Genomic DNA, 21,377 nt, shown 5'->3' with positions numbered 1-21,377 from the left:
GTCTTCTTCCAACCCTGCTGCATATACTCCAGCTTCTTCAATTAGTCCAGCTTCTCGGATTATTTGCTCAGCATACAGACTGAGTAAGTATGGTGAAACGATACAACCCTGACACACACTTCTCCTGATTTTAAACATGCAGAATGCCCTTGTTCTGTTTGAACAACTGCCTCTTGGTCTATGTACAGGTTCTTCTTGAGCGCAATTAAGTGTTCCAAAATTCCCATTCTTCACAATGTTATCCATAATTTGTTATGATCCACACAGTCGAATGGCTTTGCATAGTCAGTAAAACACAGGTAAACATCTTTCTGGTATTCTCTGCATTCAGCCAACATCCATCTGACATCAGCTTGAATTTCTGGCAGTTCCCTGTTGATGTACTGGTGAAACCGCTTTTGAATTATCTTCAGCAAAATTTTACTTGCATGTGATATTAATGATATTGTTCAGTAATTCCCTCATTCTATTGGATCACGTTTCTTTGAAATGGGTACAAATATGGATCTCTTCTAGTTGGTTGGCCAGGTAGCTGTCTTCCAAATTTCTTGACATAGTTGAGTAAGCACCTCCAGTGCTGCCGCAGCCATTTGTTGAAACATCTCAGTTGGTGTTCTGTCAATTCCTGGAACCTTGTTTTTGCCAGTGCCTTCAGTGCAGCTTGGACTTCTTCCTTCAATACCATTGATTCTTGATCAGACGCTACCTCCTGAAATGGTTAGACATCAACCAGTTCTTTTGGTACAGTGACTCTGTGTATTCCTTCCATCTTCCTTTGATGCTTCCTGCGTCAGCCAATATTTTGTCCATAGGATCCTTCAGTATTAAAACTGGAGGCTCGAATTTTTTCTTTAGTTCTTTCAGCTTAAGAAATGCCAAGCGTGTTCTTCCCCTTTGGTTTTCTAACTCCAGGTGTTTGCACATTTCATTGTAATATTTTACTTTGTCTTCTCAAGCCACCCTTAGAAATCTTCTGTTCAGCTCTTTTACTTCATCATTTCTTCCATAAAAGTTACATTTCTTCTGTAAAGATTATAGCTTAGGGAACCCCATGGGGCAGTTCTACTCTATTCCGTAGGGTCGCTGTGAGTCGGAATTGACTGGACAGTACACTACAACAACAACAACAGAACATTTGATTGGGAGTCACTTATGTGGCAAGTACCTTGGGGCCTGGCTGTCTGGTTTCCCTGGACCCCATGCCCCACAGCCCGTGGAGCTTCAGGTAATGCCGGGTGTGGCATAACCACACTACACAGATTAGGTGATTTAGACCCAGGACAGCCCATTTTACTGATGGCAAAACTGAGGCACAGAAAGTTTAGGTAGTGACCCAAGGACACAGAGCTAGTATGGGGCAAGCAGGGCCCATTTCCATGCCTCTGTGTGCCCATCACACACAGCCTGGTGGAGGGGAGCACTTGATGGGCATTAGAGTAGTACTCACAATATTGTCTTAAATGGCTGTGTGCTGTAGAAAAAGAACTGTGCTGTTACAAGGAGGTGTCAGTAAAAGGTGTTGAATCAGTTCAAACAGGAAAATGGTTGTCAGTAAAGAGAACAGTATTAGTAACTGCCACCAAGCCAACATGAACTTCCCCAGTGATGGTGGATGTGCCGTAACCCATATGTGACTGTGATTTCTGTCTCTTCCCAAGTGTGGGAACATGGCTCGGGAAGGGTTACGCACTCTCGTGGTTGCCAAGAAGTCATTAACAGAAGAACAGTACCAGGATTTTGAGGTATGTGCGGTTCACAGTTGTGTTTCATCCCAGGTGAGCGTTCCTTGGATTGTAAGGTAGTTCTTTTTTCCAGTGAACAGACACAACCTGTGTCCTCCGTGAGGGCCTTAGTCTGAGCACATGGAGTCCCCAAAGCACAGAAGTTAACCCCTGCCCCCATTTTAGTCTTATTCATTCCCCTGTGCTCACAAGCCTATGTGCTCACGGCCCCTCCCCCAGAGCAGGCCTACGTGCTCACACCCCACCCCAGAGCAGACCTAGGTGTTCACGTCCCCTCCCCCAGAGCAGGCATAGTTGCTCAGGGCCCTCCCCCAGAGCAGGCCCAGGTGCTCACAGCCCCTCCCCCAGAGCAGGCCTAGGTGCTCACATCCCACCCTAGAGCAGGCCTAGGTGCTCACATCCTGTCCCCTGGAGCAGCCCTAGGTGCTCAGAGCCCCTCCCCCAGAGCAGGTCTAGATGCTCACAGCCCCTCTTCCCCCAGAGCCGGTACAGCCAGGCCAAGCTGAGCCTGCACGACCGGGCGCTCAAGGTGGCCGCGGTGGTGGAGAGTCTGGAGCGGGAGATGGAGCTGCTCTGCCTCACTGGGGTCGAGGACCAGCTGCAGGCGGATGTGCGGCCCACCCTGGAGATGCTGAGGAACGCAGGGATCAAGGTATGGGCGCCACCTGGGAGTAGCAGTGCTGTGAGCAGCAGCGCTGTCTTCTCAAGGTGCTGTCCTCCATGCCATGAGACTGTCCCAGCTCCGGTGCCCCTCTAGACTGTGGGGTCCCAGCCCCCATCTCAGGGCCCCAGACCTAGTCAATAGCACTCACTCCTGGGTGTGTGTGAATGAACACACTCGAGGCCATGGTGTACCTAATGAACTATGCATGTTACAAGCACCTGAGATCTTTCTATTTTGACAAAAACCACATACTGAAGTTTGGGCTGTTCAGAAGCCTGCATTATTTATTTATTTCATTTGTATTTTTGAGGAAATAATGCATTCGCATCATTCCACATCTGAAAGGTGCCAAAGGGAGTATGGTGAGCATGTCTCTGATGTGTTCCCCCAGTGCCTGCTGTCCCTGCCCAGGGCCACCAGGAGCATATCCCTCTCCTCCCAGAGACATCTAAGCTTAGTGAGCAAATGTACATTCTGGGTATTCGTGTCAGGTCTTACAGGGCTGCTTACTGCAAGCCCGTGACCACGGGATCATTTTGGAGGCTGTTTGTCTGGCAGAAGGGGCTAGGTAGGCATTTGCGTCTGACGCAGGGAGGTGTCCTGTTGGACCAGACCTGGGACCACTGAGCCCCAGGCTTGGTTGTTCTCGTACCTCCAGAGTCCAGCTGCTGAGTTTATAGTCCTCTCTGCCCTTGCTCTTTTTACCTTGCATGTGACACAGACCTTGTTAGGAGAGAGTGGTTGTGTCTTGGCATTCACCAGCTTAAATTATTTTGCAGATATGGATGCTGACGGGTGACAAACTTGAGACAGCCACCTGCATCGCCAAAAGTTCACATCTGGTGTCTCGGACGCAGGACATTCATGTTTTCAGACCAGTGAGTGTGTGTGCAAGCCACTTTGAATTCTAGTAAATGCTTTCTCTCACAGCTACAGCTTGCTTTTGTGCGACTGTGTATGCAATTCTATATTAATTACTAAATATCTGTACAAGAAATAGTATCCCATTTATAAAAACATAGGTTAATGAGAAACTGATTCCCATTAGTTACATACATTCAGTGCGGTCAGAAAGGTGCTCTGTGTCACAAGCTGTAATCTGAAGTATTTTTCTGTTACACTGGAGATATTATTTACTAATGACTCGACAGCACTGGGTTTTTGTTTTTAATGACTAAGTATCTGTAGAGTCACTATGAGTCAGAATCGACTTAATGACAACGGGTTTGTTTTTTTGTTTTTGGTTTTGGTTTTAAATATCTATTTTAAAATAGGCATACTGCAATCATTTTCTATTCAACTTATGAAAGCGTGTATTGATAGGAATTACATCTTTCCATCATTGTGTGCGTTTACATGGGATCCAGAAGCCACTTCGTGAAATACACTCTAAACACAAAATAGGAGTGTTTTTAATCTACCACCATTTTCATATTAACTGTTTTTCTTTAATTAGCTTAAAGAAAATAGAAGTGATCTAAATTTATGTGTTTACTGTATATATTAGTTATGACTGAATTTAATTCAAACAAAAAATAAACATTTCTTGGGCCGTGATTGATGGTGGGCCAACAGACATTACATGTCAGTGTCTGTTCCAGATGAACCGCTTGCACCTACAGAAACAATTATTGGAATATAATTTACATGTAAATGTAGTTTGCGCCGAAGCATCAGAATCACAAATTAGGCCCTGCAGACGACTATTTGCAATTAAATTATTAACACTTCTGATAAAACTTCAGATCAATTTTTGTTGACTTTTCGGTGCTATGGCACCGCAAATTAAATTTTTCACAATAAAATCTACCTATTTAAAGATGAGTCTGAGATTGTTAATTTGGACCACGTGAAACGTTTGTTATAGTCCTATGATGTAGTGTTTCTTCTATGCCCCATAAAATCTCTACAGAAAGAATGTCAAAAATCGGTATACTGAAATGTATACTGAATGTCAAAAACCAGTATACCAGTTCCTGAAATGTCTTCATTCTAAAATTAATGAAAGTATAAGATTATAACTTAATTTTACTCTTTAAAATTGTTTAATCCTTCAGATTCTAAACACAACCCATGGCAAAGAAGCAGAAGCAATTTTATAAAAGTATTTTGCATCACTTGGTGTATTGTGAAAAATGATATATTTAAATAAAACCCAGACATTAGATAATTCTGTCTCTTAACCTGATGCCTGGCAGTGTGGACCTCAGCTTCCTTGGGCTCTGGCATTCTCGTATATTAATACGTACCGCTCTGTTCCCCACTCACCCACCTGTCACTGTGGTGAATAGTAATCTCATGTAAAAGGCTGGAGAAATTTCAGTCAGTCCCTATCACTATATCTTAAAACCCAGAGTCTTCCCTGTGAAGACTATGACAAGCTCATAGTGCCCTTTTACCTGAACTTCCCGAACATGTGCCAGCTTCCTGACAAGCAAGTGTCTTCTTTCCACTGTGTCTTGCTGTACTTCACAGTGCACCTGTCCTGCTTTGAATTCCACAGATCAGAAGATACTTGGTGTGAAATAAGTAGGTGTTCACCCCCAGCAGCGTAGGAGAAATTTGAAAGAGCACTTTGTTACAAGACTTCATGTGTAGAATACCTTTTGGTTTTAGATAGTATATCTAAAATCTTGTTATTGTTAAATGAGCTCTTATGTGTCAGTGCCTCTAATCGAGACATTGTTTTAATTGGGGCACTTTTCCCCTTCACAAAGGTGACAAATCGAGGTGAGGCCCATCTGGAGCTCAACGCGTTCAGAAGGAAGCACGACTGTGCGCTGGTCATCTCTGGGGACTCCTTGGAGGTAGGGCTGGTCTGTGATGAGTGTCCTGTTCTTTGTCTCTTGGAGGTGGGGCTGGTCTGTGACCTGATGAATGTCCTATTCTCTGTTCCTCAGAGGTAGGGCTGGTCTATGACCAGATGAATGTCCTGTTCTCTGTTCCTTGGAGGTGGGGCTGGTCTGTGACCAGATGAATGTCTAGAGTTCCAAGGACTTCTTGAGTTTAGATGTGCTAACATGCCAGTGTCTTCTATTTTTGAATAGTTTTTAATATATTACTATCAGGTAAATGTTACTCCAATGAGCAGTTTTACAAGCCTGAAAAAATACAATGGCAATGTCAGACTGATCTTTAATATCTTAGAGGCTGGTTTATTTTAGTTTATTCAAAGTTCTCTTTCCTGCCCTAGGGCTCAGGCTCATCGTTAATAGTACCAGATTCGAGAGGAGAGGAGTTAGAAAGAGCAAAGAAAACTTGCTGTCTTCAGTCTGCCACTGTATTAATACCAAAAGGTCATGCTGTAGCTTAGATTGTGGTACATTCCGTCTGGTCCTTTCAGTAACTAAACTTCCTTGGGAAGAAGGAAGGATGATTCTGTGTTATACAGAACTCCTTCCCAGGACTTTTATAATATTTTGTATCTATATGAATCTAGTAAAATACTTTCATACTTAAAGGATTTCAAACGGTAATAAATCAGCAATAACCTGCACCTTCACAGTGATGGCTGAAGAGACAATGACCTTTCTCTCTCACCCTTGTATTAAAGTGGAGTAGGTAGACCTTTTCTCTTTCCAGCTTTCCCCATGCCATCCTTTTTCCAAGGCTGTATAAAACTGAACCAGACCCACTGCCATTGAGTTGATTTCAACTCATAGTGACCCTAAGTATATGCCCTCTATAGTCGGGGCATATATTGGACATTACAAGTAGTCCTGTTCTCTCACCAGAGTATCCCCACGAGAAGACACCTGATCCACTCATTCCCAGCCTAAAGGACACGTTTTGTTTTTCACTCTTTAGTGTTGATGTCACTTGTGTTTACTGTTTGTGTATGTTTTGAAATTTTATTTTTATCAGGGTTATATAGGCACATAGTTTAAACAGTTAAATAGTCCGATTATCACTCTCCCACTTCCTTCCCTATTGATGAATGAGTTCCTGATGCGTGAGATGAGAATTTTGTCGTCTTCCTCCCAACACAGTTAACCCATAGTTTTGGGAGGATCAGTTTTCAGTGGTTTATATTACTACAAGTATCTAAACACTTTGTACAGCTACGTGTTTAAACAGTGTACAGCTGCTGTGATGAGTGTTTTTTTTTTTTTTTTCTGCCTAACTTTTTGTTTGTCCTGGAGCTAATAAAATTTCTAAATGTAATGTCTTTATTCTACCTGCATACTTGATTGATAGTTTGACCGGGTATAGAATTCTAGGCTGGATTTTCCTTTGGAATTTTAAAGACGTTTCTTCATTGGCATCTACCATCTACTGTTGCTGTCAAGAAACCTGGCACCCTTTGTATATAACTTTTTTTCTTCCTGAAAGCCTGCAGAATCTCTCTTTTCCCGCAGTGTTTTATAATTTCACCTGAGTGTGCCTTCTAGGGGAAAACAGTCCTGAGTGATTTCCTTACTTCCGATTTTTCTGTCTTATCTTTCTGGAACTCCTATTACACTGATGTTGGACCTCCTGAACTGGTGCTATAATTTTCTTATTATTTCTTTATTATTTTCATCTGGAAACCCTGGTGGCGTAGCAGTTAAGTGCTACGGCTGCTAACCGAAAGGTCAGCAGTTTAAATCTGCCAGGTGCTCCTTGGAAACTCAATAGGGCAGTTCTACTCTATCCTACAGGGTCGCTGTGAATCGGAATCGACTCAGCGTCACTGGGTTGGGTGAATTTTTCATCTCTTCACTTTATCATCTAACCACTTTGTTAATATCCTGCCAAGGTAGGAGACTACAATTGCTCAAGTTGCCTAGCATTGAAGTAGAGGAAGGGAAGTAAGGCTCTGTCTGCTTTTTAAGCAGATTTCCAGCCAGTCTGCTTTATATTACGTCTCTCTTCACCCTAGCTTCCAGCGGTATGTGACACCACTGCTGACTGAACAGTTCTCAGGTCGTCCATGTCATCTACCCCTTGTCTGTCTGATCTCCAGGTTCTTCATTGTCCCCTTCCTTGTAGGTTTATGCCTTGTAAAAAATCTACTTCACAATTGTTTTAATGAGATTTGGGGAAGTATCTGCTTCTTTTAAATCTATCATCTTTTAAGTGCGTATTTTTAACCAGATTGTTTGCTGTTTTTATTTTAAAAAATACGTGTATGTGATAACCAGTCAACAAGAGAGAAAACTCTATATTGGAAAGCACATTCACCCACCCTGCTCTTGCATCCTGGTCCTGTCCTACTCCCCAAGAGTCGTCTGTTTAACTGTCTCTATTTTTAGATTTTTCAGTGGTACGTCCATCAATCTAGATAATCTCCTTGTCTCTGTTAATTTTTAAGTTTAGGCAATATCTACTGAGCACCTGCCATAAACGTGAGGATTTAGCTTATCATCCCCTCCCATGTTTTAGTGAGGAAATAGCCTCAAACCCCCTGCAATCCCTTAATGTAGGGTATTTTGGGCTGTGGCTTCTCATGTTTCATCTGCTCATGGTCCTGTCTGCTTTCCATCTTCTACAAGTTTGTGGAGACCTCCTCCCTCCTTTCCTCTGCACTGTTGTGCATGGATGTGCATTTGTGCCTATGCACGTGTGTATGTGCATGTGTGTGTATGCTCCTGTTGTGCACTTGTGTGCATGGTGTTCATGTGTGCATTGCATTCATGTGCTGTGTGCGTGCTCGTGTATATGTGTGCGTGAGTGTGCCTGTGTGTGGACATGTGCGTTCATGTGTATGCAGTCATGCGCATATGTGTGTGCGTGTACGCGTGTCTGCCCATGCGCTTGTGTGCATGCGTGTATGTGAGCATGTCTTTTATGTTCTCTACTGTCTCTTGAGTGGGCTGAGATCGTCTTAAGAAAAGTACAGGCCACTCAAAGCTGTCACAGAGTGACCTGAACAGCTACCTCAGGAAGATGCACAGCGTCTGCTCCACACTCGTTAGGGCTCTGCGGCTGGGTCTGTTCCTCCTGGGCTAAAGCCTCCACGGGCTTCCGGGATGCTTACCGTGGCTGCAAGTCCTGGCCTGCTGCCCCCACCACACCCCTTCCTCCCCTGCCGGCCTTCTAGTGCCCCTCACCCCACTGCAGCCATGATGCTCCTTGTCCTGAGGGCGTCCCCACCTCTCACTGTCAGGACTGCACCGACCAAAAAGGACAAGCACCTCACTCCCTAACAGTGGCAAGCTGTTCCGAGTTAATAGCCGGTACTGCCTTGGATTCGGTGTGAGCATTGCGGGTTCTATGTTCCAGGTGTGTCTGAAGTACTACGAGCACGAGTTTGTGGAGCTGGCCTGCCAGTGCCCTGCCGTGGTGTGCTGCCGCTGCTCGCCCACCCAGAAGGCCCACATCGTGAAGCTCCTGCAGCAGCACACAGGCAGGCGCACCTGCGCTGTCGGTGAGCTGGAAAGGGAGGGATCAGTGTGGTCAGCACAGGCAGGCACGCCTGCACCGTTGGTGAGCCCTTGGGGGGCAGGGTCAGGGTAGTCAGCAGGGCAGCAGAGAGAGCCGCCTGCAGTTAAATATGAGCTGTGGCCTCTGAAATGTTTCCCATGCTTAACAGTAACATTTTAAGAAAAACTGATTATCTTGAAATTTACATGCAAAATTGTTTTCAATGCTAAAACTACGTCTGTTTCCTCTATATTACAGAACATGTTTTTTAACACCCTCTAATAGTAAAAAAAAAAAAAAAAAAAGAGTCATACAAACGGTTAACACACTTGGCTGCTGACTGAAAGGTTGGCGGTTCAAGTCCACCCAGAGGTGTCTCGAAAGAAAGGCCTGGCAATCTACTTCCAAAAAACCAGCCATTGAAAATCCTATGGAGCACAGTTCCGCTGTGACACCCATGGGTCGCCACGAGTCAGAGTCAGCTCCATGACACCTGGCTTTTAATAGTGAAAGAGGAAAAACATACAATCGTGTACAGGTTCTTTTTAACTTCACAATGTTTCGTGCCTTTCAGGTGATGGAGGAAATGATGTCAGCATGATTCAGGCAGCAGACTGTGGGATCGGGATTGAAGGGAAGGTACTGTCCCTCCTGTGTCCCGTCCATCCCCCCTTCGCTACTGAACCGTATGCACTTGACCAGCACGGGGCCATGCGCGGGGTGAGGATGACTGCGCAGTCGTTGCAATGAGACATAACATGGGCAGCACCCCTCTCTGTCCTTCCTCACCCTGCGAGCACACGGCCTTGGGACCTGCAGTCCCCCCAGCCCCTCGAGGTCAGCGAAACCAATGAGCCTCTCTGGCCCTAGAGAGCTCCACGGTGCACTCTGTGGTCCTCGCTCCTGTGTCTCTCTCTCTCGTCTTCCACACTTGTCATCATATAGGTGCCTGTCTCTCTTGACTGACAGCAGCCATGGTTTTAGGGTTTTCTGCCATGCCAGGCTTAGCTAAACTCCTGATTTCTTTTCCCCACAACCACTTAGATTAGACTGTGCTAAGAGAGACCTGGGAAATTAGCCTTATTTGAGGGCAGCTTTTTCCTTTGGCTGCTTTACATTTACTACCTTGTAATTATATAACAGCTCACAGCATCTAAAGTTCCTTTTCATAATTATCTCACTTGACTCTCCACAGCTTTGTGAGATAGGAGGCAGGCTTTGTTTTATCCAGGAGATGACCATGGCCTAACAGAAATTGTCCTGAGACCCCAGATCACAGGCATCCCCAAGGCCAGGCCTTTGTCTGCTCTTTCATAGTTTCTGTAATTCAGGAAAACACTGAACCACCTCAGACTCAGGGATCAAGTGCCTTGGGACAGATGTGCTGGCCCTGTGCAGGCTCTTTCTGTCTCTCCCACGTGTCACATGTCAGCACACACATGTCCAGGAGGGTTTACCATGGGATGTGTGGAAATACGTGTGTCCCAGGAGGGTACACATGAGATGTCCCAGCAGACACATGTTCTAGTAGCAGAAACTGCAGCTTTCAAAGTCGTAAAGAGGCATTTAATATTCGTTTAAGTTAGTTTGGGTTCTACCATTCTGAGTTGGGAATGTATTGTTGTCCACGTGCACTGCATTGAAAAGGCCCTCGTCTCCCCAGGAGGGGAAGCAAGCCTCGCTGGCCGCCGACTTCTCCATCACACAGTTCAAGCACATCGGCCGGCTGCTCATGGTGCACGGCCGCAACAGCTACAAGCGCTCGGCGGCACTGGGCCAGTTCGTCATGCACAGGGGCCTCATCATCTCCACCATGCAGGTGCCCGTGGTGCTCAGGGGGCGGGGAACTGCCTGTGCGCTACATGACAGTGTGGTCATAGGCTAGATGCCTGTGTGTCATGTGGCCATATGGTCACAGGAAGGGTGAACGTCCATGTGTCACGTGACCATGTGATCACAGGAGGGTGGGTGCCTGTATGTCACGTGACCATATGGTCAGAGGGGAGGACACCTTCTGTCGAGTGACTGTGCGGTCACAGGGGAGGATGCCTGTGTGTCAGGTGACCGTGTGATCACAGGAGGGTGAATGGCCCAGTGTCTGCTGTGCCTGTGTGTGGTCAGACTCAGTGACGAGGCCCTCTGGGCCTGCAGGAGAGAATGGCGTGTACCTGCCGTTGTTGCTCTCCTAACTGACTTTCTCTCTTGCAGGCCGTCTTTTCCTCAGTCTTCTATTTTGCATCTGTCCCTTTGTACCAGGGGTTCCTAATGGTAGGGTAAGTTAAATTCATATATTCTATTGTGATCCATAAAGTTTTTATTGGGTATTGTTTAGAATTACATCACCAGGCCTTTCTTCCTAGCCTTTCTTAGTCTGGAAGCTCCACTGAAACCTGTCCGCTGTGGGTGACCCTGCTGGTATTTGAAATACCGGCGGCATAGCTGCCAGCATCACAGCAACACACCAGCTCCCACAGTACAGCACATTAACAGGAGGTGGAAGACTAAAGCTCTCTCAGTGGTGACCTTTACAGGCTCCACTGTTGTCATGGAGCCACAGCTCTTGGGGCCTCACCCCTTCCCTTCCCCACAGTCCCACGCTGGATGTGCACTCGGGGACATGTGGAAGGTGAGAGGCGATTCTGAGCGCACGCAGCCAGGACACCAGGTCACATGAGCCTTACTTTTGTGACTTTTACATGGATTTAGTTCTCGTTTCATATTTTCATACGATGAGCAAATATGCCCAATAACCTGCTCAGCCGTGGCCTGTGTAATTGCTGGAAGTCACAGGGGTTGGCTCTGACATTTTCAGCTAAATAGTGTTTCTCATAATGATTCAAAAAAGTTGAAAATCCTTAGAACAAAAACCTTAACTCTTTCGTACATTTTCCCATTGCTTAAAGCTTTGCTATAATTATTACATTTATTACTTTAAAATAGTACAGGATTTGCACAATAATGCTAATTATACCTTGACTTTGTACAGTTCATTTCTTCCTTGGAGTTCAAAGGAAAGCATAACCATTTTTACTTTGTTTCACATTTTTTAAATTATGGATTTGAAACATCAAAAGGGAAATTTAATCCACATGGCAATTATTCCTTTAGATAATAATTGCCCAAGTTGATGAAGGTCTGCCCAACGGGGTACTGCCTGCCCTCCTCAGTAGAAACCCTGGTTACTTTCATAGCTTATGTTTATCCAGTTAAAGTTACTCTGAATGTGGTATCACGTAAATGAGCCTTTTGGGCTGTCTTGAGTGTTGTATTCTGAATCTGGGAGGTGAGATGCCAAAGAAGCTAAGCTTCTTTGGAAATAAATAGTAAAATCAGTCTTGCCCTCACCTTGCCAATAAATACAAAGAATGACTAAAAAACAACATGATGTTTTTTAGAAAAAAATCTATCCAGGCCAGATGAATGTCCTTATGTGATAGAAAAACAGCTCTAGAAACTATGGGATGATTGGTCAAATTTAGTTCCACTCATGAATTCCTCATTAGTTCATTAGCTGCATAGAGAAATGGCGGGAGGACAGGTAGAGGGACAGCACGGGGTGTGTGAGCGAGCTGTGCAGGCAGCAGTGGGCAGTGGGCCTGGCATCAGCGCAGAGACAGAAGTATGGCTATGGAGGAGACCTGGCACATTGTACCCATGTATATGCTGGTGACACATTTGTGTGACCTAGGCTGGCCTTTCTGAAACCAAGCAATGGCCCTGTGAGGTGCTGTTATACCCTCCACTCCAGAGAAAGAACTCTGGCAAGGTACTTTGGGGCAACATTGTATATTGCAGCCCATCTTAAAGCTCACAGTACATATTGACAAATTAAGGGCTCTGGGAAACTGCTGATACAAAAACCTATTCAACCTTGTTGAACCAAACCTTTGTGTCACAGAGCACCTGCCGACATCTCATGAGGCTAGTGTTCCCAGCAGCATACTTTGGGAAACGCAGTCCAAACTCACTGAAGGTGTCACTCAAATAAGGCATTATTAATGTCAGCAGCTACTTGGAGACACGCACCAATCATGTCGCACCACAGGGGTCCCTAGGTGTGGTACTTACTTTATATCCTTGCTAGTGACTTAAATAGGGAGTTTAAGAACGTGCTTGTTAAAATTTTTACCTACAGACTGGGAAAAAGGTTTTAGGTTTAACATTTCCGATCAGCGTCTGATCTCTAAAATCTGCAGGATACTGCAAAACCTCAACTACAAAAAGACAACCCAATTAAAAAATGGGCAAAGGAAATGAACAGACACTTCACTAAAGAAGACATTCAGGTGGCTAACAGATACATGAAGAAATGCTCACGATCATTAGCCATTAGAGTAATGCAAATCAGAACTACAATGAGATTCCATCTCATTCCAACAAGCCTGGCATTAATCCAAAAAACACAACATAATAAATGTTGGAGAGGTTGTGGAGAGACTGGAACACTTACACACTGCTGGTGGGAATGTAAATGGTACAACCACTTTGGAAATCAATTTGGCACTTCCTTAAAAAATTAGGAATAGAAGTACCATAGGATCCAGCAATCCCACTTCTTGGAATATATCCTAGGGAAATAAGAGCCTTTACGCTAACAGCTATATGCACACCCATGTTCATTGCAGCACTGTTTACAATAGCAAAAAGGTGGAAGCAACCAAGGTGCCCATCAACAGATAAATGGATAAATTGTGGTATAGTCACACAATGGAATATTATGCATTGATAAAGAACAATGATAAATCTGTGAAACATTTCATAACATGGAGGAATCTGGAAGGCGTTATGCTGAGTGAAATTAGTCAGCTGCAAAAGGACAGGTATTGTATAAGACCGCTATTATAAGAACTCAAAAAATAGTTTAAACAGGGAAGAGAATATTCTTTGATGGTTACGAGAGCGGGGAGGGAGAGGGAGAAGGGTTTTCACTAATTAGTAGATAAGAACTATTTTAGGTGAAGGGAAAGACAATATACAATACAGGAGAGGTCAGCACAACTGGACTAAACCAAAAGCAAAGGAGTTACCTGAATAAACTAAACGCATCGAAGGCCAGCATAGCAGGGGTGGAGCTTTGGGGACCATGGTTTCAGGGGACATCTAAGTCAATTGGCATAATAAAATCTATTAAGAAAACGTTCTGCAACCCACTTTGGAGAGTGGCATCTGGGGCCTTAAACACTAGCAAGCGGCCATCTAAGGTGCAACAATTGGTCTCAACCCACCTGGAGTAAGGAAGAGTGAAGAACACGAAAGATACAGGGTAATTATGAGCCCAAGAGACAGAAAGGGCCACATAAACCAGAGACTACATCAGCCTGAGACCAGAACTAGATGGTGCCCGGCTACAACCAGTGAGTGCCCTGACAGGAAACACAACAGAGAACCCCTGAGGGAGCAGGAGAACAGTGATGCAGACCCCAAGTTCTCGTAAAAAGACCAGGCTTAATGGTCTGGCTGGGACTGGAAGGTCTGCAGAGGTCATGGTCCCCAGACCTTCTGTGAGCCCAAGACAGGAACCATTCCCAAAGCCAACTCTTCAGACAGGGATTGGACTGGACTACGGGATAGACAATGATACCAGTGAAGAATGAGCTTCTTGGATCAAGTGGACACATAAGACTATGTTGGTATATTCTGTCTGGAGGGGAGATGGGAGGGCAGAGGGGGTCAGAAGCTGGCTGAATGGACACAAAAAGAGAGTAGAGGGAAGGAGTGTGCTGCCTCATTAGGGGGAGAGCAATTAGGAGTATATAGCAAGGTGTTTATAAATTTTTGTATGAGAGCCCAACTTGATTTGTAAACTTCTACTTAAAGCACAATAAAAATTAAAAAAAAAAATTATTAGAGGTTATCTTAATTTTAGCACCCAAGAAGGTAAATAATATTCACAGCAACAGTTCTCAACAGTGGGGCAAGGCGAAAGGGCAGCCATGTTCTACAGGCACCTTCACCAGAACCTGTCGGGGAACATGAGCTCTGTATGTTTATCAGACACACATGGCAACTGTCTGCTTCAAGCCGTGATTGGAGTAACAGGAAGCAGTCGAGCCTCCTATCTTAAACAGCTGGAAGATGGTGTAAGATCTGTGAAGCAGCTGTTTTCAGACACTGGACAGCAGGCAGTAGGGACTGAGATCCCTGAGACTCCCAGAATTAACATAGCTGAAAGTCAAAAGATTTCTTAGGCACAAAAAGAAAAAACTGACAAAATGGTCTTAGGTAAAATATAAAGAATTTTCAAAACTCAACAGTAAAGACAATCTGATTAGAAAATGGACAAGAGACCTGAGCAGACATTTCACCCAAGTGGATGTGCAGATGACAAAGCACATGAAAGATGTCCCAGATCTTTGTCCACTGAGGAGGAGATGCAGATCAAACCCTGATGTGCTATTACAGCATACTTGTCGGAGCCACCAAACTAAAGGTTTGTGACGGCCCCAACCGTGGCCAGGATGGAAGAAGCTGGATCGCGCACACATTGTTGGTGGGAGTATAACATGGCACGGCCACTCAGGAAAACGGTTGAGTGGTTTTTAAACAAACTAAATATGCCACAGCATGTGGTGCAGCAATTGCACTCTTGGGCATTTATCCCAAATAAACCAAAACTTAACCTTCACACAAAAAACTGTACAGTGGATATTCATAGCAGTTTTCTTTGCAATAGCCAAAATCTAGAAACAATCCAGATAGTCCTTCATAGGAGGAACGGTTAAATAAACTGTGTCCACACCATGGAGAGCCATTCAGCAATAAATGTGAGTAAACTATTGATGCTCACAACAATGGATCTCAGAGAATGATGAGGGAGAAATTCAATCCTCAAGAATTACCTACTGTATATACATTTATGTAATAATCCTGCGATGACAAAGCTGTAGAGATGGAGGTCACATTAGTGGGTGAGCAGGTTCAGAGATGGGTGGGATGGGGGAGGTGGGTGTGGTGATAATGGCACCAGTAGAGACCCTTGTGATATGGGGTATTCTGTGTTGCGGCTGCACCCATGTCAGTTTCCTGTTTGAGATACTGGCTTTTCCAAGATGGCACCACCAGGGAAGCTATATGATTTCTTAAAACTGCATGTGAGTCTATAATTATCTCCTAGTAAAAAGTTTAATTAAAAATAAATAGGAGGAGCGGGGCCAAGCTGACTGACTAGGTAGAAGCTACCTTGGATCCCTCTTGCAACAAAGACTCGGAAAAACAAGTGAATCGATCACATACGTGACAATCTACGAACCCTGACCATCAAACACAGATCTAAAGAGTTGACCTGAGTGACAGAGACTGAGAGCGAACCACCACGGGGAAGCAACGACTGCTTTCGGAGCCTGGAGCCAGCGTCTCAGTCAGAAAACCTTTGGACCGGGCACAGGGGAGCTGAGCATGGCATCCTGAGACGTCGCAAACACGGGTCGCAGCCCTAGCCCCCAGAAGTGACCTCGGGGGAAGCCCAGCCAGTGCACGCAGGCAGCGCAGTGACGCGGCTGACAGGAGGAGAGGTCACCGGGAGGCAGCGGCTGATTTTGGAGCCTGGAGTGCGGCGTCCCAGCCAGGGAACCTTGGCGCTGGGCTTTGGACTGGGAGCAGAGGAACTGACCACGGCTTCTGAGACAGCACAAGCACAGGACGTGGGCCTGACCCTCAGGGGCGATCTCGACCCAGCCAACGCACACAGGCTACACACCCCTCGGGAATCTCAGATAAAGCAGTCATCACCAAACAAGATAAGTAACTTTGTCTATATTCCGGGGTGCTACTCGCTCCTATTTATCTGATCCCTCCCCTTCCCAGGCGGCTTCATTAACATTGGAATTTCCTGAGCCAGAGAGTGAAGTGCTCTGTGGTTTTTCCTTCTTTTTTTTTTTTTTTTGGTCTTTTCCTAACCCATTCTCCTGGCCTGAGAGAAGCAGCTACAAAAAACCCAGGGACCAAAAATCCTTCCCTAATTGGACTAAAAATACAGAACCAGCTCCAGCCAAGCATATGCGATCCACGGTCTTGGGCTTTCATCCCTACAGGGAACAAGGTGGCTATTATAATGCAAAGGCAATTCTGATAGAGATCTGACTGTAATTGTTTTAGCAGATTACTGGAAAGACAAGTTTCCCAGGTCTGATATCTCTGCGTATTCAACAGAGCCCTTGACCCACAACAGGGAACTGAGGGCTGAAGCTCCCCCCAGACCACCTAGCCTCCTGCCTTAGGGGTCTAAGGATGGTGACACCTACCAATCTGTAGAGGTACTTGCATTGGGTGCCTAAGGTACAGCTGCAGAGCCCACCCACCAAAGTGCTTTAGGAATAGAGACACACCTACCTCACTGGTGCTTGGGGGAAGCCTGTCAGCATCCTGCCCCCGTCCCCCTGGAGTGTGACCCCCTGCTGCTACTAGAATCTGGTGCACACAACTATCACCACTACTCCTCTAGGTGGATAGGTGATAGTCTGCACCACACACTTGATGACCCAAAATCAGATTCTACTCAAGAATAGTGAACGGACTCTTAGGCTTATATATCTGGTAACAGCCCAAACCAGCTGGTAATAGAACATAAGTGATTCAAGGGCTACAACAATCAAGACAGCACAATCTAGTAGCCCATCTATGTATATTGAAAGAAAACAAAACAAGATAAGGCTCAGTGAGCAAATATAAAATAAATCACTACAATATCTTATAGATGGCTCGGAGACAGCAGTCAATATCAAACCACATAAAGAAGCAGACCATGGCAGCTTCTACAACTCCCCGAACTAAAAAATCAAAATCTTTCCCAAATGAAGATACAATCCTGGAATTGCCAGATGCAGAATATAAAAAACTAATTTACAGAATGCTTCAGCACATCAGGGATGACCTCATAAATGAAATAAGGCAATCTACAGAAAAAGCCAAGGAACACACTGATAAAGCAGTTGAAGAAATCAAAAAGATTATTCAAGAACATAGTGGAAAAATTAATAAGCTGTAAGAATCCATAGAGAGACAGCATTCAGAAATCCAAAAGATTAACAGTAAAATTACAGAATTAGACAACTCAATAGGAAGTCAGAGGAGCAGACTGGAGCAATTGGAATGCAGAGTGGGGGACCTGGAGGACAAGGGAATTGACACCAATATAGCTGAAAAAAAAATCAGATAAAAGAATTTAAAAAAATGAAGAAACCCTAAGAATCATGTGGGACTCTATCAAGAAGAATAACTTGCATGTGATTGGAGTCCCAGAACAGGGAGGGATAACAGAAAATACAGAGAGAATAGTTGAAGATCTGTTGGCAGAAAACTTCCCTGACATCATGAAAGACGAATGGATATCTATCCAAGATGCTCATCAAACCCCATATAAGATTGATCCAAAAAGAAAATCACCAAGACATATTATCATCAAATTTGCCAAAACCAAAGATAAAGAGAAAATTTTAAAAGCAGCCAGGGATAAAAGAAGGGTCTCCTACAAAGGAGAATCAATAAGTTCAGACTATTCAGCAGAAACCATGCAGTCAAGAAGGCAATGGGATGACATATATAGAGCACTGAAGGAGAAGAACTGCCAGCCGAGGATCATATATCCAGCAAAACTCTCTCTCAAATATGAAGGTGAAATTAAAACATTTACACATAAACACAAGCTTAGAGAATTTGCAAAAACCAAACCAAAGCTACAAGAAATACTAAAGGAAATTGTTTGGTCAGAAAATCAATAATATCAGATACCAGCACAATACAAGGTCACAGAACAGAACATCCTGATAGCAACTCAAATAGGGAAATCACAAAAACTAATTAAGATTAATTTTAAAAAGAAAAAAATGCTCAAAACAGGGAATCATTGAAGTCAATATGTAAAAGATGACAATAATCAAAAAGAGGGACTAAATACAGGAGGCATAGAACTGCCATATGGAGAGGGAAACAAGGCGATATAGGACAATACAAGTTAGGTTTTTACTTAGAAAAATAGGGGTAAATATTAAGGTAACCACAAAGAGGTATAACAACTCCATAACTCGAAATAAAAACCAAGAAAAACATAATGACTCAGCAAACATAAATTCAACTACTATGAAAATGAGGAACATACAATTTACAAAGAAAAACGGTCTCAGCATAAAAAAGTAAGTGGAAAAATGAAATTGTCAACAACACACACAGAAAGGCATCAGAATGACAGCACTAAACACATATATAATTACGCTGAATGTAAATGGACTAAATGCACCAATAAAGAGACAGAGAGTCTCAGACTGGATGAAGAAACACGATCCATCTATGTGCTGCCTACAAGAGACACACCTTAGACTTAGAGACACAAACAAACTAAAACTCAAAGGATGGAAAAAAAATACATCAAGCAAAAGAGTGCAGGAGTAGCAATATTAATTTCTGACAAAATAGACTTTAAGGTTAAGTCTACCACAAAGGATAAAGAAGGACACTACATAATGATAAAAGGGACAATAGACCAGGAAGATATAACCATATTAAATAATTATGCACCCAATGACCGGGCTGCAAGATACATAAAAGAAACTTTAACACAACTGAAAAGTGAGATAGACACCTCCACAATTATAGTAGGAGACTTCGACACACCACTTTCGGAGAAGGACAGGACTTCCAGTAAGAAGCTCAATAGAGACACGGAAGACCTAATTGCTACAGTCAACCAACTTGACCTCATAGACTTATACAGAACACTCCACCCAACGGCTGCAAAGTATACTTTTTTGTCTAGAGCACATGGAACATTCTCTAGAATAGACCACATATTAGGTCATAAAACAAACCTTTGCAGAATCCAAAATATCGAAATACTACAAAGCATCTTCTCAGACCACAAGGCCATAAAAGTGGAAATCAATAACAGAAAAATTAGGGAAAAGAAATCAAATACTTGGAAACTGAACAATACCCTCCTGAAAGAAGACTGGGTTATAGAAGACATTAAGGAGGGAATAAAGAAATTCATAGAATGCAACAAGAATGAAAACACTTCCTATCAAAATCTCTGGGACACAGCAAAAGCAGTGCTCAGAGGTCAATTTATATCAATAAATGCACACATACATAAAGAAGAAAGAGCCAAAATCAGAGAACTGTCCCTGCAACTTGAACAAATAGAAAGCGAGAAACAAAAGAATCCATCAGGCACCAGAAGAAAACAAATAATAAAAATTAGAACTGAACTAAACGAAATAGAGAACAGAAAAACAATTGAAAGAATTAACAAAGCCAAAAGCTGGTTCTTTGAAAAAATTAACAAAATTGATAAACCATTGGCCAGACTGACTAAAAAAAATAAATAGATTGCACTACCTATAAGCATTTGTGGCATATAGAACATGTTGTGCTCTGGGGTAAATATTCATGTTTTTGGAATAATCTTTCTTGGTTGCTAGCTAGTCTCGTTTTGAGTTTTTGGGTGTGGTGTCTGAGACGCAGACCTCAAATTCCAGACTTATTTGCATAGTTGTAGCTTATTTGCATGGTTGTACCCTTAAGTTTGTCTTGTCAGCATAGCTTTACTTTTGGTTTCAAGGTACGCGACGATATACACCATGTTCCCAGTGTTCTCACTGGTGCTGGACCAGGATGTGAAGCCGGAGACGGCCCTGCTGTACCCTGAGCTTTATAAGGACCTCACCAAGGTGCACCTCCCCGCATGACCCGTAAATGTGCCGGGGAACCTCACAAGCGCGTCACCTATTAGAAAATACACCAGCTTTGAGGCCATGTGCAAGAATCGTGTCTCAAGGGATTCTTGGGAAGTCCTGGTAGAGCAGGAAACCCTGGTGGTGTAGTGGTTAAGAGCTATGGCTGCTACCCAAAAGGTCGGCAGTTGGAATCCACCAGGCCCTCCTTGAAAACCCTAGGGGGCAATTCTGCCCTGTTGTCTAGGGCCACTATGAGTCGGAATCGACTCCACAGCAATGGGTTTGGTTTTTGGTAGAGCAGCAGTCGTCTGTTTTTGTAAATAAAGTTTTATTGGAGCACAGCCACTCCCATTTGTTTACACATTGCCTGTAGCTACTTGAGTGCTACAATGGCAGAGTTGAGTAGTGGCGACTGAGACTGTATGGCCTGCAAACCCTAAATATTTACTGTCTGGCCCTTTACAGAAAAGGTTGGCAGGTAAATACTTGGGTTAGTGTGCGAATTGGGAGTTGGGAGACCTGGGGTCTTTTAGAGTTACCCATATCTAGCTACTTGAAAATACATGACTCAAACAGATTTTCCTGCTCTGTGAACTAACCTATTCCACTGCTTCCCCTAGGGAAGATCCTTGTCGTTTAAGACCTTCCTCATCTGGGTTTTAATCAGTATTTACCAAGGTAAGCAAGGCCCCCAATTGCACTGGACCAAAATTTTCCTCATCTTCTATTTTCATATCCAGGTTAAATCCTAAAAGCTTAAAATTTCATCAGCAGTTAAATATTGCTTTCTGTTTATCTGGAAGTGGATATTCTAGCAGGTGGGGGTCCAGACCACTTCACAGCAGACTGTGATTGGGGCTGATGGCAGGTCTCCTAAAAATTGACCTGTGTTTAATTAAATGCTCATCCAGAAAACCTTAACAAGCGCTTGTCACATGGCACGCCCGACAATGACTTTCT

The 21,377-nt window shown here is 44.0% G+C and overlaps 1 protein-coding gene across 11 annotated transcripts in view; it reads left to right on the top strand.

Annotated features, from left to right (window-relative positions):
* The window catches only part of ATP9B (ATPase phospholipid transporting 9B (putative)), a 243,155-nt gene that overhangs the window by 218,276 nt on the left and 3,502 nt on the right, over positions 1-21,377 (top strand). For all 11 annotated transcript variants that reach the window (XM_010586683.3, XM_064294374.1, XM_010586682.3 and 8 more), the window contains 10 exons: positions 1,659-1,742; positions 2,224-2,394; positions 3,186-3,284; positions 5,124-5,213; positions 8,611-8,755; positions 9,326-9,390; positions 10,415-10,570; positions 10,960-11,024; positions 20,303-20,411; positions 21,038-21,095. In XM_010586683.3, coding sequence (XP_010584985.2) covers positions 1,659-1,742; positions 2,224-2,394; positions 3,186-3,284; positions 5,124-5,213; positions 8,611-8,755; positions 9,326-9,390; positions 10,415-10,570; positions 10,960-11,024; positions 20,303-20,411; positions 21,038-21,095 — 1,042 coding nt within the window. The remainder of the gene's footprint in view (positions 1-1,658; positions 1,743-2,223; positions 2,395-3,185; positions 3,285-5,123; positions 5,214-8,610; positions 8,756-9,325; positions 9,391-10,414; positions 10,571-10,959; positions 11,025-20,302; positions 20,412-21,037; positions 21,096-21,377) is intronic.

This window comes from Loxodonta africana, chromosome 11 (genome assembly GCF_030014295.1).
Source record: "Loxodonta africana isolate mLoxAfr1 chromosome 11, mLoxAfr1.hap2, whole genome shotgun sequence".
Classification (NCBI taxonomy): domain Eukaryota; kingdom Metazoa; phylum Chordata; class Mammalia; order Proboscidea; family Elephantidae; genus Loxodonta; species Loxodonta africana.
Note: the sequence above shows the minus strand (reverse complement) of the source record. Positions and strands in the feature narration are given on the sequence as shown.